Source organism: Nuphar pumila, chromosome 7 (genome assembly GCF_984573655.1).
Source record: "Nuphar pumila chromosome 7, dmNupPumi1.hap1.1, whole genome shotgun sequence".
In the NCBI taxonomy this organism is placed as follows: domain Eukaryota; kingdom Viridiplantae; phylum Streptophyta; class Magnoliopsida; order Nymphaeales; family Nymphaeaceae; genus Nuphar; species Nuphar pumila.
Genome location: NC_143255.1, coordinates 580,492 through 603,157, shown reverse-complemented (window position 1 = coordinate 603,157; position 22,666 = coordinate 580,492). Strand labels below are relative to the sequence as shown.

Below are 22,666 nucleotides of genomic sequence, written 5' to 3'. Positions count from 1 at the left end.
ATTCCTTCGATATAAGAGTTTCTTTGCCATATCCAAACGTATTTGGAAGTTATAGATAAATAAAAAATCACAAAATCTTTCGTATTTACATAAATCTATACATCCATCCCACCATTTCATTGACAAATAACACATTTTCTTTCTCATTTGCACAGAAAACACAAAATCTGATCTTCATTTTTTTTTAGAGGAAAAAAGAAATCTTCAGTTGATCCACAAAATCTGAGCTTTGTTACATACTTTCCCAACAACCCGATAGCAAACCCAAAAGCCCACATGATGCCACAGGGAAAACAACATCAATGGGCTCCGCTTGTCTGGCAGGAGCAGTTAGTGCGCGTCACGTTGTGTTGGGACGTTGCAAGTTCTAACCCTAATTGGAATGGGTGTATAACTAACTGGTAGGAGTCTGCCTAGCCCCAGCTCGATCCCTCGTTTCGTTTTAATCAAAATAATAATTGCGTCCCCTTGCAGTCCGCCACTGAAACACAGCCTGTCATTCCCGGTCCCTTCCCTCTCCTCCACCACTACATTCGGTCTCTCTCTCTCTCTCTGGGGTTCCTGAGTGGAATTCGTTGAGCTAGGGCGTTGTTGCGAGAGAGAGAGAGAGGATGAGCTTCCAGGATCTGGAATCCGGCCGGCCATTGCCGCCGCTGCGTGATGCGGAGAACGTGAAGAAGGACCCTTCGCAGGCCGTGGCCGCCGGAGTCTTCCAGATCAGCACGGCCGTCTCGTCGTTCCAGCGGATCGTCAACACCCTCGGCACCCCCAAGGACACGCCCGACCTCCGCGACAAATTGTGAGTTCGCCATCGCTCCCCTCTCCCTTCTCCTCTTCAACAATTTTCTTCATTTCTTTATTCTTCTTGCTTTAGATTCTTCAATTGCTGCTGAAGGTTTCATCTTTTAGGGTTTTGCATGCGGGGATGCGGTTTTTGTGTTTGAGGAATTATTCTTAGGGTTTAGCCGCGTGCAGAACTGATTTGAAATAAGGTTTTTTTTCCTTGTTTATTTGGTGGAACCGGAAATGGTCCTGTTGCTTCTGTTCGGTGAACGCAGTGAACTTTAGTTTTTTTTTCTTTAATTCTATGATATATATGGAGTTACTTGAAAATAGACATGATGCAGAATCGACGAAAATTGTATCTTCTCTGTGTAATTTGATGCGCGTCATGTTCCAAGGATTCCTCAAGATTTATGTGATCGTCAGTCGAGCTGATAGAGGAGAATTTATTGACCATTGTATGCTTGATTTTTTTCGTTGATGAATTTGGGGATTGCAAGATATGGAGATATTTGATTATGTGTGTGCATGCTATTGGAACTGTCTGAGTTATTTTACTGAAAAGAGAAGTTATATTTGTATGCTTCTGGGTAAAACTTCACATGATGAAGTGGCTGTGTGCACTCAAATCCAATTGGAACTAGCTCAGTTTTTACTGAAAAGAGAGGTTATATTTGCATGTTTTTCGACAAAACTTACTCGATGAAATGGCTGCATGATATCTGTCTTCAATATGGAATGCTTTTGTGTGAGTTCTGCTTTCCGGTTTGTTATAAATCTGATTATTTCTTCTTTAGAGCTACCTTTTCTCTTCTGCTTTAGTTCCAGTTTGCCTGTACAGTGCTTCACATCCTTGTGAAACTTCGAACCATAGTTGCTAGAAAGCAGTACAGATACTGGTATGGATACGAGGTACTGGTACTGCTACATAAAGGCTTAAAAATTTTCAGGTATTTTCATCTGAAATGCATATTGACATGGTTCCAAAAAATATCGATATGAGTTTATAGTAAATATTGACATGATTCCATAAAATATCAATAAGTTTATAGTAAGTATGACACGGATTTGAAAGAACTAATACGAGTTTCTAAAAGGTTGATACAAAGTGTATGTTTTCATAAAGATACCTACAAATTAAGATAGTTAAACATGCACATATAATCAATCATTATTGTATAATAATGTTTTATAAACTATATTATTTAAAAAGTATCGATAAAAATACTGTCTTTATAAAATGAAATTTTTGTTTGTATGCAGAACTGTTAATAGAAACAAGCTTGATACTCATTTATAATTTAACAGAAACATGTTTCTACATAATTTGGTACACCTTTATCAAGTAATTGGGATGGGTTTCTTAAGCATTTGATACTTTTATTTATGGTTTCCGAGACGAGATTCATACGGGTGTCTGGTAATGGTACGATTGATGCACAATACGCTAGAGTGTATCGAGTAACAACGCAATTATTCTTTGAATAGATTTTTTGCTAACTTGCCATCCCACCAAGCAACTGTAACAATTAGAAGACTTTTACTTCCCTTCTAATGTTTTTTTTCCCTGGATTTCTATGTTTATGAAAAATGAAACAAAGTTTACCACTTTCCCTCTCTGGCTTTGGTCTTTCTTCTGTTTCCTTTCCCTTTTTATATAAAAGAGAAAGAAAGGGTTTCAAGTTGCATATGATGTGGTACAACTTGTATTGACTTGGGCCAAATGGATCAACTCCGATAAAAGATCACTAGTCATGGTCAAGGTGCTCGGGTTTCTTGTTGGCTCTACATGATTGAGTTGAGATGAGTCTCATCATTTGCTGTGTTTGGATCGTGCTTTTGCATAACATGATGTACTAGTGCTTAGAAAGCTTGCCAATCATGCATGTATCCCCTTGTATTTCTGAATGTGTCTGGCCTTAAGGGGTCTTGCTGCAAGCATATGTTGGACACCACTTCTATGTGGATTTTTTGGGCTCTTTCTATCAGGTTAGTTTTCTTTTCCCTTTATTTGGGGGATTTTAGGTTTAAATGATCAAAGTTGGAGAAAAAAAACACTCAAATGATCTCCTGAAGACTGGAAGTTTAAGCATGTTGCAGTTATGGACCTCTGTATCTAATTTCTTCCACAAAATTTTGTCTTCTTTTGCAACTACTCTAATGCAAAGCATCAATATTTTAGCTCTTACATTTTGTGCATGTGTTACTATGTTAATGTTTTTCTATTTATTTGAAGAGTGATTAGGTTGCTCCAGCAGTTGCCATTGTGTTTGATAGTGGATTTGGAAAATTAGAATATGATTTTTATGCATATAATCTCTTATCTTTGCAGGCGCAAAACTCGGCAACAGATTGGACAATTGGTTAAAGAAACCTCTGCACAACTTAAAGCTGCTAGTGAAACAGATCAGCATGCTGAAGTTAGTGTGAGTATTAGCTATCTTCATCTTACCCTCTTGCTTCAGCACTACCTAGAGGAATATCCCCCTGGTTCTCATTTCTTTAGCTAATTCTTTACTTTAGCAATGAGATTTGCCTGAAATTTACCCATGCTGGCTTCTGTTCATGTCTTTCAGATATCGCATTTAATCATGGAAGGGTCCTGTATTTGGTCTATCACTCTTTTGACTTTTTTGGGTTCACGAGCAAATTCATGTATTTGTTTCAGGGTCCATAATTTAAGACATCTGAAAATTGGAGGTATCTGCAACTGATTTTTTAAATTATGTTGATTGACTGAAGTATGTACAAGTTGCCCAAGATGTTATTACTCCCAAGTCAAAGCCTTGTATTACTCTTGTGCTCATAGATCCCTATTCAACAAGACTAAAGTTCTCTTCTCCAATCAGAAAGCAACATTTAGTTTATATATCACTGTTCTATGTAAAGAAACTTCTGTTGTCCAATGAAACGATCCCTTACAAGCTGCACACGTGTAGAACTTTAAATATTTTGGTATGAAATGCAAGCATCAAGTTTCTCATTGCCCAACAAAGGTTACCCATTTTAGTCTATACACGAGTAAAGACCATTGTCTTATATAACTTGTGAATTTTTTTGGACATTTTAATATTTTTTCCTGTACATGGTCTAAGACAGAACTCCGCCTGTGTAGTTATACACTGCCGGCCCCAAGCCCGAATAAAGGAGGAGGGTTGCGGTAGGCCTGTGACAGCCAGCATAAAAACTTTGTCATATCCTATGAAAATGAACCAATATGAGAATTTCGTTGGGGCGTTCCCTACTGAGCGACGCGCTGTACTCTCTAGGCCCGGAGGCAGTGATAAATGTGCAAGGGTTGCTAGGTCGTCGCCCAGAAGCGACGCGTCACACCGGCGCCCGGGTGTGGTGTCAAATAGGCAAGGGTTCCCTCACTTTGTTGGACGGGTGGGGGTAAAGAAGTTAGTCCAAGACCATAAAATTAGGTTAGCCACTTGGAACATAGGGTCTTTAACTGGTAAGTTGGTAGAGTTAGTAGATGTTATGTGTAGGAGAAAGATTGATATTTTATGTCTTCAAGAGACCAAATGGGTAGGTGAGAAAGCTAAAGTGATAGAACCTTGGGGATATAAGATTTGGTATACAAGAATAAATAGGAATAGGAATGGAGTAGGGATTGTTATGAGTCGTCAGTTTATAGATAATGTAGTTGAGGTCCGTAGGAAGGGTGATAGAATTTTACTTATTAAATTAGTATTAGGTACGGATATTATTAATATTATTAGTGTTTATGCACCTCAAGTAGGTTTAGATGATTCCATTAAGCATCAATTTTGGGAAGATTTAGATGGAGTAGTACAAGAGACATCTTATGGAGAAAAGCTTTTCATCGGCGGTGACCTTAATGGACATGTAGGCATTAGTAGGGATGGATTTGAGAATATCCATGGAGGCTATGGTATAGGAGAAAGAAATGAAAGTGGAGAAAGGATTTTAGATTTTTGTTTGTCCTATGATATGATCTTAGCAAACACTTGGTTTAGGAAGAGGGAGTCTCACCTAGTAACATTTAAAAGTGGGGTTAATACGAGTCAGATAGATTTTTTCCTACTTAGAAAGAGAGATAGGGGTTGTTGCATCGATTGTAAGGTTATACCAGGAGAAAGTGTAGCTACACAACATAGAGTCTTAATTTTAGATCTTAGAATTAGACAATGCCGCAAAAGGGATAGAAATAGGATAGATCCTAGAATTAAGTGGTGGGCACTGAAAGGAGCTAAACAAGGAATGTTTGTAGAGCAGGTAGTTAAGGAAGTTGATTGGTGTCTCGAGGAGGATTCAGAATCAATGTGGAATAAGATAGCGGGTGGTATGAGAAAAGTAGCTAAGGAGGTATTGGGTGAGTCTAAAGGCGGTGCACCACTAGGTAAGGATACATCATGGTGGAACGAGGATGTCAAATTAGCTATTAAGGTTAAAAGAGAGTGTTATAGAAATCTAAGTAAGAGTCGTGATAATGAGAATTTGGAGAAGTATATGATAGCAAAGAAGGAAGCTAAAAAAGTTGTTCGAAACGCGAGGGCTAAGGTATATAAGGAGGTTTATGACAAGTTGGATACCAAAGAAGGCGAGAAGGATATTTATAGGCTTGCAAAGATGAGAGATAGGAAATCGAAGGATTTGGGTATGGTTAGATGTATCAAAGATGAAACGCAAAGGGTTTTAGTCAAAGATGAGGAGATTAAGGAGAGATGGAAAGATTATTTTGATAAGCTATTTAATGATAGTCATGCTCAAGATCTTGGAGACTTCTTCATTCCTTTTCATGAGATAAATCGTGACTTCATGCGCAAGATTCAAAAGAAAGAAATTGCAGAGGCTTTGAAGAAAATGAAATCAAGAAGGGCAGTTGGCCCAGATGGTATACCTATCGAGGCTTGGAAATGCTTGGGAGAGAAAGGTTTAGAATGGTTGACAAATCTTTTTAACTTGATTTGGCGAACAAATAAGATGCCTAATGAGTGGAGGAAGAGTACTTTGGTGCCTTTATATAAGAATAAGGGTGATATACAAGATTGCACAAACTATCGTGGTATAAAACTCATGAGTCATACTATGAAACTTTGGGAGAGGGTGATTGAGTCTAGGTTGAGGAAGGTTGTCATGATATCGGAGAATCAATTTGGTTTTATGCCTGGAAGATCAACTATGGAAGCTATACATCTTCTTAGACAACTTATTGAAAGATATAGAGAGAGGAACAAAGATTTGCATATGGTTTTTATTGATTTAGAGAAGGCATACGATAGAGTACCTAGGGACGTTCTCTGGTGGACAATGATGAAGAAAGGTGTTTCTCTCAAGTACATTAGTATAATTAAAGATATGTATGAAGGAGTAGTAACCAATGTCCGCACTTGTGGAGGGGTGACAACCAATTTCCCGATAACGGTTGGGTTACATCAAGGATCTGCTTTAAGCCCTTTCCTATTTGCAATAGTGATGGATGAGCTTACGAGATCAATTCAAGAAAATGTACCGTGGTGTATGTTGTTTGCTGATGATATTGTTTTGATTGATGAGTCTAGAGCTGGGGTTAATGCTAAGTTAGAATTATGGAGACAGACATTGGAAGCTAGAGGTTTTAAGTTGAGTAAGAGTAAGACTGAATATATGGAATGTCGGTTTAGTAAGCAACGAAGTAGTGATGGGAGTGTAGTGAAGCTTGGTGAGCAAGATATACCGGTGAATGATTATTTCAAATATTTGGGATCCATCATTCAAAAGTATGGAGAAATTGATGGAGATGTAAATCATAGGATAAAGGTTGGGTGGATGAAATGGAAAAGTGCTACTGGAGTGCTGTGCGATCGTAGAATGCCATTGCGGTTGAAGGGAAAGTTTTATAGGACGACTATTAGACCCGCTTTACTATATGGTACGGAATGTTGGGCTGCCAAGAGACATCATATTCAAACAATGAGTGTAGCTGAGATGCGGATGCTTAGATGGATGTGTGGAAATACAATAGAAGATAAGATTCGGAACGAAGAGATACGTAAGAAGGTAGGTGTTGCACCCATTGAAAATAAGATGCGAGAGAATCGTTTACGGTGGTTTGGACATATTCGGCGAAGGCCTAATGATGCTCCAGTTAGAAGGTTGGAGAAATGGGAAAATATATTAGTTAAAAGAGGTCGGGGTAGGCCTAGGAAGACTTGGATGGAGATGATAGGAAAGGATATGAATGCTTTGAACCTCACCGAGGACATGGCGTTGGATAGAAATGATTGGAGGAAAAGGATTCATGTGGAAGACCCAAAATGAATTTCTTTTTTGGTTCATATCGCTGACCCCAATTGTTTTGGGATGAAGGCGTAGTTGTTGTTGTTTGTTGTATGGTCTAAGACAGCTGTCTCATACAACTTATGAAATTTTTTTATATTTAATTTTTTTTAATCAATCAGATGTTTTCAGCTTCACAGAAGGACTAATTTCCATTCCTTTGAAAACATGAAGAGCTATGCTAAAAATTGACCTTTTTCTTCACTAGTTCTTCTTAGTTGTTTATTATGCATTTCTTTTCATTTAGTTTGGTTTTAGCGTAGCTTCTTCTTCTTCTTCTTCACTTTATATCATGTCCAGGGGTTGCTGAATCCTCTAATTGAGAAGTAGCGACTTTTGTTCTCTTTTTCTCTTTTGTCTCACTTTTTTGTCCTCTCTCTTGCAACACCTTTCTCTCCCTTTTCTCTTCCTTTGATTGTAGAATGAGGTACACACACACACACACACTCCAATTTTTCAAAGTTACACATGTCTGACACCAACTCTCATATCCTTGTCCAGGTATAAGTTTCATGCTTCATTCTAGTATGGACATGAATAGAATGCAATTTCATTAATATATTAAGTACCAACCTTGGATCTGACTGAACATTTTAATTTAATCCAACCCAATTCTGTCAAGAACTGTCTATATCCGTTTTGAATCTGATCTAAATAGAATATATGCTACCCAGATCAAACAATGTGGGTTGGAGCTGTTAGAAAATGACATATATATGTATATACTTGAATATATATATATATATATATACATACTTTTCGTAATACAAGAGTATGTATATGTATATATATATGTATATAACTATATATTTAAAGTATATACTTATATTCTTGTAATACTTTTTTATTTATTTATTTTTGTAATTTTATTTCTTTCTTATTTTTTGTCTTTTTGTCAAACAGTCATAATTGACTAGAGCTGTTGGACTGTCAAAACAGCCAACAGCCTTTTTGTCAGGTTCTGTCAAACAGTCAAAATGTTGATTGTTTGAATAGAGCTGTTGGGCTACTCCCAACGGCTCTAATTAGAGCTGTTGGGAGTAGCCCAACAACTATCCCAACAGCTATTTTAATAGCTCCTCTCATGTAACCTCTCTATAAATAAGGGCATGCTGCCCATTGTAATTCATATACAAAGGTAGAGGGTTTTACCTCTTACATATTCAGATTCAAGTGCATTTATGCACTATATGTTTGTGCTGTGGAGCATTTTGTATGCTATTTTGGTTTACCATATTGGGTGAATGTATGTTTTGTCAAGTTGTTTGTAGACTTGATTGTGTGAAAGACTCTTTACATGGTATCAGAGCTTGGTGTATGATCAACCGTGCATTGGTGAGCTGCCTCGTAAAGCGTGCCTTCTTTCTTTCGTGATTGGTGGTTCCTTTTTTTCTTTGGATTCATCATGGGTGAATTTTTTCCACACAATACAAGCAACTCCAACTTCATTTCGCCATTCAAACTTGAAGGAAGCAACTATAACATTTGGGCGGGACACTTGGATACATTCATCAAGGGTCAAGGTTTGTGGGGATTTGTAAGAGGTACTATTCTTGAACCCACTCCCAAAATTACATTAGGTGAAAATGACGTTGAGACTAGTCTTGAAGAAAAAAACAAAGCCATGGAAGAATACTACAAAAAATTAGATGAATGGGAAATGAAAAATGCCAAAATTCTTTCATGGATGCTTAGTGGAGTTGAGACAAAAATTGCATCAAACCTTTTGTGTTACAAAAAGGCAAATGAAGCATGGGAATATCTTAGAGGTATGTTTACCGAAAAAGATATGGCTCACATGTATTATCTCCAAGAAAAAGTTAGAAACATTAAACAAGGAGATAAGAATATAAGAGATTATTTTATAGAGTTATCTTCCATTTGGACCCAACTTGCCCAATTTGAACCCAAATGGGAAGGAAAGTGTATAGAAATGCGGAGAGTTCAAGTTGAAGAAGAGAGACTTTTCGCTTTTCTCTATGGTTTGAGACCCGAGTTTGAACAAACAAGGGCCTCCTTGCTATCATCTTCATCACCTCCTCCTATTCATGAGATTCTTACTAAACTTAATGGAGAAGAGACTAGGCTAAACATGAGTAAAAATGTTAGTGTGCTTGCTACTTCTAGCAATGGTCAAGAAGAGTATTGCGCACTTGCCGCATCAAAACCAGGACACTATATCAAGCCATATAAACCTCATTTTAATAAGAATCGAGGAGAATAAAAAATCATTTGCCATAATTGTAATGAGCCCGGTCATATTAGGCCTCAATGTCCTAGATACAAATATAAGCCTCAAGAAAAGCGTGTTGCGGCTGCACCATCAAAACAAGATGAAGATACATTGAATCTCAAAGACCTCACCAAATCATTATCTCAACTGACGGAGGCATTACAACCACTGCTTAAAGGATCTACCTCAGGAGCGGCCATTGCAACCTCTTCTACTCCTGGTATGTGCTCTTGGCTTCTTGATTCAGGAGCTTCTTTTCATATGACCCCACATAGATCTATACTATCCGAATGTCAACCTAATTCAAATGCATCATTTGTTTCCACTGCCGATGGTACTGCCTTGGAAATAGAGGGTGTTGGAATTTTTAAAAATGATTTGTCAAAACATAACAACTTTTATATTCCGAAAATAAGACTTATACCAAAACTTCATCTTAATCTACTTTCTGTTTCTCAAATCTCGGATCATGGATGTGATGTCATTTTCTCATCAAGTAAATGTTGGGTGCAGGATCGTCAGTCCGGGAAATTGATTGGGGAAGGTTCTAGGCAAGGAGATCTCTATTATATGGATTTTCTTTGTATTCCAAAGAAATCATTTTGCAACACTGCCCAAACAAAAGACATACGGACTTGGCATCATAGACTTGGGCATCCAAATATAAGAAAATTAAATTTTGTACATATTACCAAGAATCTTTGTAAAGATAATTTTGAATGCAAAGAATGTTTACTTGGTAAAATGACAGTCTTGCCTTATGGTCAAAGAACTTTTTACTCCTCAATGCCTTTTGAATTAGTTCATTCGAATGTATGGGGTCCTGCTCCTGTAGCCTCTAAAGGCAGATTCTCCTACTATATTGTGTTTATTGATGACTTCACTAGATATTGTTGGATTTACTTTCTTAAGTATAAATCAGATGTATTTGCAACCTTCAAAACATTCCATAACATGATTAAAAATCAATTTGAAAGTAAACTCAAAATTCTCAGAACTGACTCTGGAGGAGAATACTTGTCAAATGAGTTTAAACAATTTTTAGAAAATGAAGGAATTTTACATCAAAGATCATGTCCTAGAACCCCACAACAAAATGGAGTTTCAGAAAGGAAACACAGACATATTATGGAAACTACAAGAACTCTTCTTATTGCTAAAAATGTTCCAAAAAATCTTTGGGCTGAAGCTGCATTAACCTCAGTATATCTTATAAATAGGATGCCTTCCAAAACTTTATCTAATGAAATTCCTTTTGAAAAATTATTCAAATATCAACCTGACTATCAAAGACTGAGAATCTTTGGTTGCAAATGTTATGTTTTGAATGATAAAGGAGATAAACTATCTTCTAAAGCTATTTCCTGTGCGTTCATTGGTTATTTAGAAACACAAAAAGGATTTAAATGTTATGATACCAAAAATGATAAACTTCTCATTTCAAGGAATGTTAATTTTGTTGAAAATGAAAGTGGATTTGAAGAAAACATGTCGGAAGACATAAACTCTGATTATTCTTTCTTGTTCAAACTATTGTCTAATGATGAAAATATTTATGTAGAACCTCTTATTGAAAATAGAACAATAGTTGAACCAATAGTATACACTAGAAGAAATCGAAATGCATTCAATGAAGGTGTAAATCAAAGTAATCATGAAGCATCAGAAATTCCTTCAGAACAAACCACTATTCGTAGATCAGAACGAACCTCAAGAATCCCAAATAAATTTGTGTCTTATGATTCATTCTCTCCTAAACATAGAGCATGTCTTATAGCTATCCACTCATATTTTGAACCCTCATGTTACAATGAAGCAAAAAATTTACCTGAATGGATAAAAGCTATGCACATAGAATTAGAAGCTCTTAAAGATGCTAATACTTGGGAAATTCTGGATTTACCTATAGGAAAAAAGACAATAGGTTGTAGATGGGTTTTTAAAGTAAAAACCAAAAGTGATGGATCCTTGGAAAGGCATAAAGCCAGATTAGTTGCCAAAGGATATTCTCAAGAATACGGAGTAAATTACGAAGAAACTTTTGCTCCTGTTGCCAGGATGACCACTGTTCGAATGCTTATAGCTATTTCAGCTATTAAAAATTGGAATATATTTCAAATGGATGTTAAAAATGCATTTTTAAATGGGAATCTCAATGAGGAAGTATATATGGATATTCCACCTGGATTAATAATTCTTTCAGGTAAAGTGCTTAAATTAAAAAAGGCATTATATGGCCTCAAACAAGCACCTAAAGCTTGGTTTGATACTTTTAACAATGTTATTACAAGGTATGGTTTTAAACCATGCTATACTGATACAGCTTTGTTTATCAAGAACTCTTCTGCTGGTATTATAATTTTACTTTTATATGTTGATGATATGTTAATTACAGGTAGTGACAAGGAGGGAATCAAGAAAGTAAAACAATTTTTGAAAAATTCTTTTGAAATGACAGATCTTGGGTTTCTAACATACTTTCTTGGTATAGAAGTTTCATACTCTAACCGAGGATACATATTGTCACAAACAAAGTTTGCTTCAGATATTATTGACAGGTCAGGACTTTCAGATGATAAAGTTGTTGATACTCCAAAGATTGTTGGAATGAAAATGTGAGTCGATGATGGAGTTCTTTTGGACAATCCAACTCCCTTCAGACAGCTAGTGGGATCTCTTATGTATTTAAGTATTACAAGACCAGACATAGCCCATGCTGTACATATAGCCAGTCAATTTCAACATGCTCCAACATCAGCTCATATGAGTGCAGTCATGAGAATTATTAAATACATCAGAGGCACTATAAATAAGGGAGTCTTTCTGTCCTCTTCTTCTTCCTTAGATCTTATTGCATATTCTGATGCTGATTGGGGAGGAGATCCAAATAACAGGTGCTCAACAACTGGTTTTTGTATATTTCTAGGTGAATCTTTGATTTCATGGAGGTGCAAGAAACAACAAAAGATGTCATTATCATCTACAGAAGCTGAATATAGAGCAATGACAACTACTATGGAAGTCGTGTGGCTCAAACAACTGATTTCAGATATGGGGATTCACCTTCAGAATCTTACAAGATTGTGCTGTGACAATAAGAGTTCGATATACATTGCTCGAAATCATACATTTCATGAAAGAACTAAGCATATAGAGATGGATTGCCATTTTGTTCGTGAAGAATATTTGAAGAAGACTATTGATCTTCCCTATGTGACATCAGAATATCAACTTGTTGACTTCTTCACCAAGGCACTATGCTCACCAAGATTCAACTTTTTACTTGACAAACTTTCGGTGATTTCACCATAAGTTTGAGGGCGACTGTTAGAAAATGACACATATATGTATATACTTGAATATATATATATATATATATTTATATATATATATATATATACATACTTTTCGTAATACAAGAGTATGTATATGTATATATATATATATGTATATAACTATATATTTAAAGTATATACTTATATTCTTGTAATACTTTTTTATTTATTTATTTTTGTAATTTTATTTCTTTCTTATTTTTTGTCTTTTTGTCAAACGGTCATAATTGACTAGAGCTGTTGGACTGTCAAAACAGCCAACAGCCTTTTTGTCAGGTTCTGTCAAACAGTCAAAATGTTGACTGTTTGAATAGAGCTGTTGGGCTACTCCCAACGGCTCTAATTAGAGCTGTTGGGAGTAGCCCAACAGCTATCCCAACAGCTATCTTAATAGCTCCTCTCATGTAACCTCTCTATAAATAAGGGCATGCTGCCCATTGTAATTCATATACAAAGGTAGAGGGTTTTACCTCTTACATATTCAGATTCAAGTGCATTTATGCACTATATGTTTGTGCTGTGGAGCATTTTGTATGCTATTTTGGTTTACCATATTGGGTGAATGTATGTTTTGTCAAGTTGTTTGTAGACTTGATTGTGTGAAAGACTCTTTACAGGAGCCAGTTCGGATATTAGGTCCATTTACATCCCTAGCCATGCTTGAGAACTATCAATGTTCAACATTAGAGCAGGTTTTATGCCCCTATCCTTGAAGTCTTGCATTTGACTTTCCAGACCTGATAATTAATTGAATGTTTCTATTATGTCTTAGGAGCTTATTGCATGATCAAGTCTCAGGAGCTGATGTTATAATAACACAAATCTGTTGTCCCTCGTATTTGTTTGTTGATCAATCTGCTAAGGTTATGATCCCACTAACTGTTAATCTTTTTATGTGATGCATTTTTGTGCATACATTGACCAACTTCATGAGCACTCTAGGTTGATAGAGAACTACAATAATTGTGTCTAGGAGAATATATATATATATATATATATATATATATATATAGAGAGAGAGAGAGAGAGAGAGAGAGAGCTGCCATACCACTTTTCTGGCCTACCGCCAGCCTATTGGGCTTTTGAAGGATTTTTTTCATGTTTTCCTCAAATCTGACCATACAGATGTTCTACATTTTATAGGAAATGACTCTTGGATCGTCCAATTCCGACACAGGTAGGTTTTCATACTAAAATTTTCATAAATATTCAAGGCTTAAAAAATCATGTTTTTAACTTTAAAACATGATCCAAGTGTCATTTTCAAGCAAATCAACCATGTCGAACACATCTGCAGGGCCAGATTTGCGAAAAACAACCCGAAAATACCTGTTTGCTCACGGTAGGCTGGTGGTAGGCAACTACCACTTTTCCTATATATATGCGTGTGTAATGAAACAAGCGGAAATACAAATGAGATCCCAATAAGGATCAACACAAATACAAAAGGAGTGCACAAGCACTAATTCACCAAGAGATAATACAAAGTGAGAACAATCTCAAGAGCATAACACATACATACAATAGCCACTATGGGTGCACACAACACAACACATAAAAAATATATAACTTTACTAATAAAATGCTTAGAAAAGCATTGAAAATACAAGGGGTTTCAACCCCTATTTATAATACAAGAGAGAGGGAAGGCTGACCCAACAGCCATAAAGTACATAAAATAAATAAAAAGGGACAAGCCTCTAATAGGCTGACACCTATTACATGGGTGAAATGACTGAATATATATATATATATATACACACACACATCGACATATAATTTAACACTTCGTCTCAAACTTACGGTGTGATCACTGAAAGTTTGCCAAGAGATAAAATCCAAGGTGAAGGCAAAGCCTTAGTGAAGAAATCTGTCAGCTGACATTCTCAAGTCACATAAGGTAATTCAATGGTTCTTTGCAAAAATTCTTCTCGAACATAGTGGTTGTCCATCTGTGCGCTCGTGAAAGGTGTGATTGCTTGCAATATAGATAACACTCTTATTGTCACAATACATCTTCGAAGGACTAGAGACGATTAAGCCCATATATTTGAGAAGACCCTTCAACCAAATAATCTTCATTGTTGTTGTCATGGCTCAATATTCAACTTTTGTAGATGACAAGGAGATTTTTTGTTGCTTCTTGCACCTTCAAGATATAAGTCTCCTAAAAACACACACCGACCTATAGTTGAGACTCTATTATTGGGATTATCTCCCCAATCGACATTAATATAAGCAATTAACTCTAAAGAAAAGGAAGATGATAGAAATAGCCCTTTGGTTATAGAGTTCTTGTTATATCTGACAATTTGTAGAACAACACTCATACACACCATAATTGGTGCATGCTGAAACTGACTGGCTGAGTGAACCCCATGAGAGATGTCTGGTCTGGTGATGGATAAGTAGGTCAAGGATCCAACCAGTTACCGGTATGGAGTTGGATCTTCAAGCGGAGTTCCATCCTCCAATCTTAATTTTGTATTTACAACTTTCAGCATATCAACCTTCTTATCGTTAGATATTTCAGATTTGACAATAATATTTGTAGTTAACTTCATTTGAGACAATACATATCCTCTAGGTGAATAATTCACTTTAATACCTAAAAAATATCTTAGAAAACCAAGGTCAGACGTACCAAAATATTTTTTAAGAATATTTTTAATTGCATCAATTCTCTTTTTGTCACTCCTTGTGATGATCATATCATTAATATATAATAAAAGTATGACAATATCAGTATATGTATCTTTGACAAAAAGAGCAGTATCAGTATAACAATTTTTATAACCCAAATTTAACATAACATTGTGAAACCTATCATACCAAGCTTTGGGAGCTTGTTTAAGCCCATACAAAGCTTTCCTTAACTGAATTGATTTTTGTCTCTCGATCGCAAGACTCGGAGGAGGATCCATGGATATTACCTCATTTAGGTCACCATTCAAAAAAACGCTTTTAACATTAAGTTGGTATATAGGCCACTTTCTAATGGATGCTAAGGGAGTGAGTGTCCTAACCAAGGTTGTCAAACTAGGAAGTGGAAGCGGGAAACGATACGAGAAGCAGAAGCAAGAAGCGATACATTTTAAAATGTATAGGAAGCGAGAAACAAGGAATACAAAACCAATATAAGAATCGAATGCGAATTGAAATGGAATGCAAATAAAAACTAAAATAAATTGACTGTTCTTAAATTTCATGATTTTTTAGTGTAAGAATTAAATTTTTAACAAAATCTAAAAATGATGACTGCCAAATTAGAGAAAGCATATAGAAGTGAGTGAGAAGTATGAAGAAACACATAAAAAACATGAAAAGTAGAGTAAGAGAATATATAAGAAGAATAGATGAAGCATGGGAAAATCGAGATTCTCATCAAGTTTCGGAAGCGAGGAGTATCGTGCTTCCGAAGCGACATCAAATAGTTTGAGTCATTTAGCTTGAAGGCAAACACCGTTGTGGATTCTTTTTCGCCCATTTAGATGAAAAGAGACAATGCTTGTGGAGAATCTTTCTTTTGCAATCATGAACTTTTGGAGAAGCTTTACACAATCCCAAGAGTCCAAAGCTCTGATATCATGTAATGAAACAAGCGAAAATACAGAAGAGATCCCAATATGATCAACACAAATACAAAAGGAGTGCACAAACTGTAAAACCCAGGATTTAAAAAAAAAACTTTTCGGTCGGACCTGGGTTCGGACCCGACCCGGATCCGAACCGGGTTAGTTCCCCCTCATTCGAGAAACCCTAACCACCCTTCGACTCCCGTCTCCCTAACCCCCTCCCATCTGACCTCCTACTACTGCCGCCCCCACTCCGGTAGCTTCGTCGACGCCTCCTCACTAGGTGACCGACCCCGACCGGCCTCGGTACCCCTCCTCCCTCTCGGTTCTCTCCCTCTGCACACCCTCCCTCGCTCGTCTTCTCTATCATTCCCTCGTCTTCCTCGGTTCGTCGGACCTCTTCTGCGTTGGTGTCTCTCCCTGCAACCTCCGTTGCAGGTGCGTGCCCTCTCCCCCGCTCTTTGTTTCCTCTCCGAGCATTCCCTCTCTCTTGCTCGTGTTCCGGCAACACCCCCACCCCCCGTTCGGCCACCGCTCCCCCTGCGAGTGACGCCCAAACCCTCTCCCTCGCTCGACTCTCACAGTCGAACATTCACCTCGCCCGTCGCCTGCACTTGACACCGGTGCTCTCCCTCTCACCGGGACCCTCTAGTAAATCCCAACACCCCCCTCCTCATCTCCCAGCTCACTGGAGACGCCGACAGGAGGTCGCCGACCTCTCCCCTTTTCCCTTTTTCGTCTGCGGGTCAGTGGACCAGAGCCACCATCGTGGGTGGCTTTGGGTCTGCCAGGAGGGAGGTGCCGAGCACCTTTCCTCCTCGATGTCTTCGTCCCTGACTCCCTGTTTCGGCAGGGGAGGGCGAGGCCCTCCTGTAATGAAAAAGGCAGAAACACTAATAATGCAAAACACACTTTAAAGAAGCCAAGAACTAAAGCACTAAGAGTGCATACGTAACCCACTAAGGGGTAAAGTGCCTATAAGGCATAAGATTGATATTATTCAAGAGAGAAGGTGGGTGAAAAACCCATACATATACAAGTGTGAGCCTCCTCTATTTATAGAGGAGGAGAGCTAAAAAGAGGGACCACAAGGGGGGGCTCCCTTCTAGTCGTTGGGAGCCCCAACAGTCATAAATATGACTGTTGGGGCCCCAACGACTAGATGGGTGGGGCCCCTTATGGTCCTTCATAATGAAAAAATTAAAAACAAAAAAGGAAAAAAAAATGGTAAAAAGAAAGAAAAGAGAAAATTACAAAAAAGAAAAAGGATACATGGTATTTTACCAAAAACACCCCTATTGGGTTTTTGGTTGTACAAAAAAATAAAAATAAATAAAATATGTATGTATATACATATATGTATATATATACATACTTATATATATACATATATATATATGTATATATATGCATATTTTAACACGCCTCAAACTTTACGGGGAGAAGACCGAAAGTTTGCTAAGAAGAAACATAAATCGTGGAGTTAGGAGTGCTTTGGTGAAGAAGTCAGTCACCTGATATTCTGAAGTAACATATAGTAATGTGATAGTTCCTTTGAGATATTCGTCTCGAACATAGTGGCAGTCCATTTCGATATGCTTGGTCCACTCGTGAAAAGTATGATTGCTTGAAATGTAGATCGCACTTTTGTTATCACAGCACAGCTTCGCGGAAGAAGAAACGAGGACACCCATATCACAGAGGAGACTTCTAAGCCATACGATTTCCATAGTTGTCATTGTCATGGCCCGATATTCAGCTTCAGTGGATGATAGTGAGACCTTTTGCTGCTTCTTGCATCTCCATGAAATGAGAGATTCACCTAAAAAGATGCAAAAAACAGTGGTTGAGATACGATCATTGGGATTTCCTCCCCAATCAGCATCAGTAAAAGCAATTAATTCAAGAGATGATGAAGAGAATAAGAAAAGCCCTTTGAAGATGGTATTTTTGATGTATCGCACAATTCGCATCACGGCCGCCATGTGAACTGAAGTAGGTGCATGCTGAAACTGGCTTGCAGCATGAACCACATGAGCTATATCTGGACGGGTGATGGATAAGTAAGTAAGAGATCCAATTAATTGACGATAGGGGGTTGGATCCTCAAGTAGAACACCATCTTCAAGTCTCAGTTTTGCATTGATAACTTCAGGAGTTTCAACTTTCTTTTCATCGGATACTCCTGACTTGGTACAAATGTCTGCTTCTAATTTCATTTGAGATAGAATGTATCCTCGGGAAGAGTATGTCACTTCAATACCTAAAAAATATCTCAAAAATCCAAGGTCAGACATATCAAAAGTTTTCTTTAACATGGTCTTAACATCATTTACTCCTCTTTTGTCACTCCCAGTGATATCATATCATCAACATACAAAAGTAAAATAACAATGCAGTCACCTGTTTTCTTAACAAAAAGAGCAGTGTCAGTATAACAAGAAATAAATCCCAAATTGATTAATACATTACTAAACTTGTCATACCAAGCTTTAAGAACTTGCTTAAGTCCATATAAAGTTTTTTTTAATTTTAAAATCTTACCATTTAAATTCATACCCGGAGGTGGTTTCATATGAACTTCTTCACTAAAATTTTCATTTAAAAAGACATTCTTAACGTCAAGTTGAAAGATAGGCTATTTTTTAATAGATGTTATTGCAATAAGTGCTCGTACACTAGTCATGCGAGCAACAGGGGCAAATGTCTCATTATAATCCACCCCATATTCTTGGGCATATCCTTTGGCTACTAAACGAGCCTTAAATCTTTCTAACGAACCATCACTTTTAGTTTTTACTTTGAAAACCCATCTACACCCTATGGGTTTCTTGCCATTTGGGGGATCAATGATTTCTCATGTTTATGCTCTTTTAAGTGCATTAAGTTCAAGTTCCATTGCTTCATTCCAATGAGCATATTGCTTAGCATCATTGTAATGAGATGGTTCATGGAAAGAGTGAATAGCTAATAAACAAGCTCGAAAATTTGGAGAAAAAGAATCATAAGATATAAATCTATTAGGTATTTTAGAAATACGATTTGATCTTCTTTGAGAGGATTCTTCTATTGACTCATTTTTAGAGAATTTCTCAAGAGCACAAGGAGGATTACTTTCATTTCTCCTAGAATAGACTTGGGTGTGACTTGGTACATTTTCATTTAAGTTTTGAAGGTCATGTTGCTCATTAACCGTAGGTTCAATATATTCCTCACAAGGTTCAATATTAACATGATTATCTATATCCTTTTCTTGAGGCAATAAGTCAAACAAAAATGAATAATCAATATGTTCATTTAGTTTATGCGAAAAACCATTTTCTTTTTCTAAGAAAGTAACATCTTTTGAGATATAAAGTTTGTTATTTAATAGATCAAAACATCGATAGCCTTTTTGTTTTTCGCCATATCCTAAGAAAATGCATTCAATTGCCCTTAAGGAAAGTTTATCGTTTTTGTGAGTTAGGACATAACATTTACATCCAAAAATTCTTAGTCTTTTGTAGTCGGGAGACATGTTATAAAGTTTTTCAAATGGAGAAATATTTTTCAAAGCGAAGATGGTGTTCTATTGATTAAATATGTTGAGGTTAGAACCGCTTCGGCCCAAAAGTATTTAGGAATATTCTTGGAAACAAGTAAAGTTCTTGTGGTCTCTATTATGTGTGTATGCTTTCTTTCCGCAAGACCATTTTGTTGCGGAGTGTTTGAATAAGAACGTTGATGACAAATTCCATTTTCTTTCAAGTAGATTTGAAATTCATTGAACATATATTCGCCTCCCTAATCAGATTTAAGAATGAATAGGTTTCCTAAAAATTGATTTTTAACCATTACATGAAATTCTTTAAAAAAGGAGAAAACTTCGGATTTGCGACTTAAGAAGTAAATCCATGTAAATCGAGTGAAATCATCAATAAAGACCACGTAGTATGAAAAGCCTCCTTTAGATAAAATAGGGGAAGGTCTTTGGAATGAACAAGTTCAAAAGGCCGAGTGGTGACATAACTTCTCTGAGGAAATGAAATAGCTTTAGATTTTCCAAAAATGCAATCTTTACAAGTCATGTGTTTGACTTTACAAGTATTGTTCAAAAAAGAATAAAGAGACATCTTTATAAAATTTGGGTGACCAAGTCTCTCATGCCAAACTTCAATACTTTTGTCGTTTACAAGATTACAAAAAGACTTTGATGGAAGCGTCAAAAAGTCCATAAAATAAATATCGCCCCTTCTATGGCCTTGCCCGATCAACTTTCCTGATTGAAGATCCTGCACGGTGCAATCTTTAGGTGAGAAAGAGACTTGACATCCATGATCGGTGATTTGGGAAACGGAAAAAAGATTTAGATTGATTTTAGGAACGACTCTTTAGGAACAAAAAAGTTTTGAGAGGTTTTAAAATCAAGTGTTCCAACACTTTCAATTTTTAAAGATGTCCCATCGGCCGTTAAAACATAAAAAGATATGGGTTCGGAAAAAACATTAGAAAGAGAGTTTTTATGAGATGTCATATGAAAAGAAGCACCGGAATCTAGTATCCACATACCTGGAGGTGATGAAGAATAGGCGATGGCGGCTCTCGATGTTGAAGGAGAAGAAGTCTTGAGAAGATGTTGGAGAACTTCAGAAATATGGTTAAGAGTTTCTTTGATATCTCCTTCTTTGACACTTTCTTCTTCCTTTGGAAAATTTTCTCCAACCGCGGCCACTTTTCCTTTAAGTTTTGGGCAAACCGTCTTGATATGTTCCGGTTCGTTGCAATAGTGACAAATCACTCCCTTTCTATATCAATTATTTTTGTTAAAGCGGGGATGTCTATATGCTTTTACATTTGATCCGGGCCTAGTAACAGCCAAAATTTCATCACTCTTAATACTTATGCCAAGACGAGTTTCTTCTTGGCATACTTTGGCAAGAGCGTCTTCAATGGGATGCCCTAACTTGTTCAAATTCCGGCCGAAGACCATGAAAGAATTGGAAGAAATGCTCCTTTTCAATTTGTTATCTTCTTATCTCAACATCTTCCGGAGCTACCCACTTGGGCTCAAGAAGAACAAGTTCATCCCAAAGGGGGGTTAAAGCACTAAAGTAGTCACAGACACTCATATCCGCTTGTCTAGTAGATCTAATTTTTTCTTAATAAAAAAATTGTCTAGCTAGATCCTTTTGGGTATACATACCCTTAAGAAAGAACCATGCTTTATTGGCTCTTCTAAACTTACCAATGTTGACACAATTTTTGAGGTCAACATTGTTCATAAGCCATGCCAAGATTTTTGCATGATTACTTTCCTAATCCTCAATTTTGGATTGATGATCATTGATAGCTTTGATGCGCTCATCGCCATCTAAAGCTTTTTCAATCCCACTTTCAATTTTAGTGAGAACAAGAGAGGGTTCGGGAGTAGTTCCCATAACAAAACCCCAAAGTTTCTTACCTCTTAGATAATTTTCCATAGCGGAGGCCCACATAAGGTAATTGGACCCATTGAGCTTAAAAGAGAGCTCCACTTTAGATTCGTGCTCTATAGGTACCGAATAACCTTCTTTTCTTCAAAAAAATTGAGAGGCACACGTCCCAAGACACCAACAAGAAGAGAATCCAGATCACCTTCCTTGCTTAGAATCCCAATCACCTTCCTAGCTTTGATACCATGTAATGAAAAAGGCGAAAACACTAATAATGCAAAACACACTTTGAAGAAGCCAAGAACACAAGCACTAAGAGTGCATACGTAACCCACTAAGGGGTAAAGTGCCTATAAGGCATAAGATTGATATTATTCAAGAGAGAAGGTGGGTGAAAAACCCATACATATACAAGTGTGAGCCTCCTCTATTTATAGAGGAGGAGAGCTTAAAAGTGGGACCACAAGGGGGGCTCCCTTCTAGTCGTTGGGGCTCCCAACGGTCATAAATATGATTGTTGGGGCCCCAACGACTAGATGGGTGGGGCCCCTTTGTTAAAATGTACCCATCAATTGTTGTAATTAGACATATTTTATATATATAAAAGATGATACATATACATATATGGTATATATGTATATGTATCCTCCTATTTATATATATAAAATATATATTTTCCTTTTGTTTAGCCGTAGGGGTATTTTAGTCTTTTCTTCTGTTTTACGCACATTCACTTTATGAATGTGATTGTAATTTATTTTATTTTTCTTTTTCTTTTATTTTTTATTTCTTTTTTCTCAAGTACCAAAAGGTACCTTGGGGGGCCCACTCAAATAGACGTTGGCCCCCTTCCAACGGTCACATTTGTGACCGTTGGAGGGGCTCCAACGTCTATGAGTGGAGCCCCTCCAAGGCTCCTTTTTGTTGTTATAAATAGGGGCTCTCCCCTTTGTATTTCTTAATTCTTGAGGGAGCTTATGCTCCATTGTAATGGGGTTTTTACCCCTTCTCCATTATTCTTCAATGATATGCAACTTATGACTT

General features: G+C 37.0%; 1 protein-coding gene across 2 annotated transcripts in view; it reads left to right on the top strand.

The window, feature by feature from the left end:
- Nucleotides 1-252: 252 nt before the first annotated feature.
- Nucleotides 253-22,666, top strand: part of LOC149830759 (syntaxin-22-like) — a 35,574-nt gene continuing 13,160 nt past the window's right edge. Inside the window, exons 1-3 of one of the 2 annotated variants that reach the window (XM_090013476.1) lie at nt 253-401; nt 475-799; nt 3,116-3,209. In XM_090013476.1, the coding sequence (XP_089869602.1) occupies nt 612-799; nt 3,116-3,209 (282 nt within the window). In that variant the 5' untranslated portion in view covers nt 253-401; nt 475-611. Of the gene's footprint in view, nt 402-437; nt 800-3,115; nt 3,210-22,666 lie in introns of those variants that run through there. The other variant, XM_090013477.1, reaches the window with a different exon arrangement.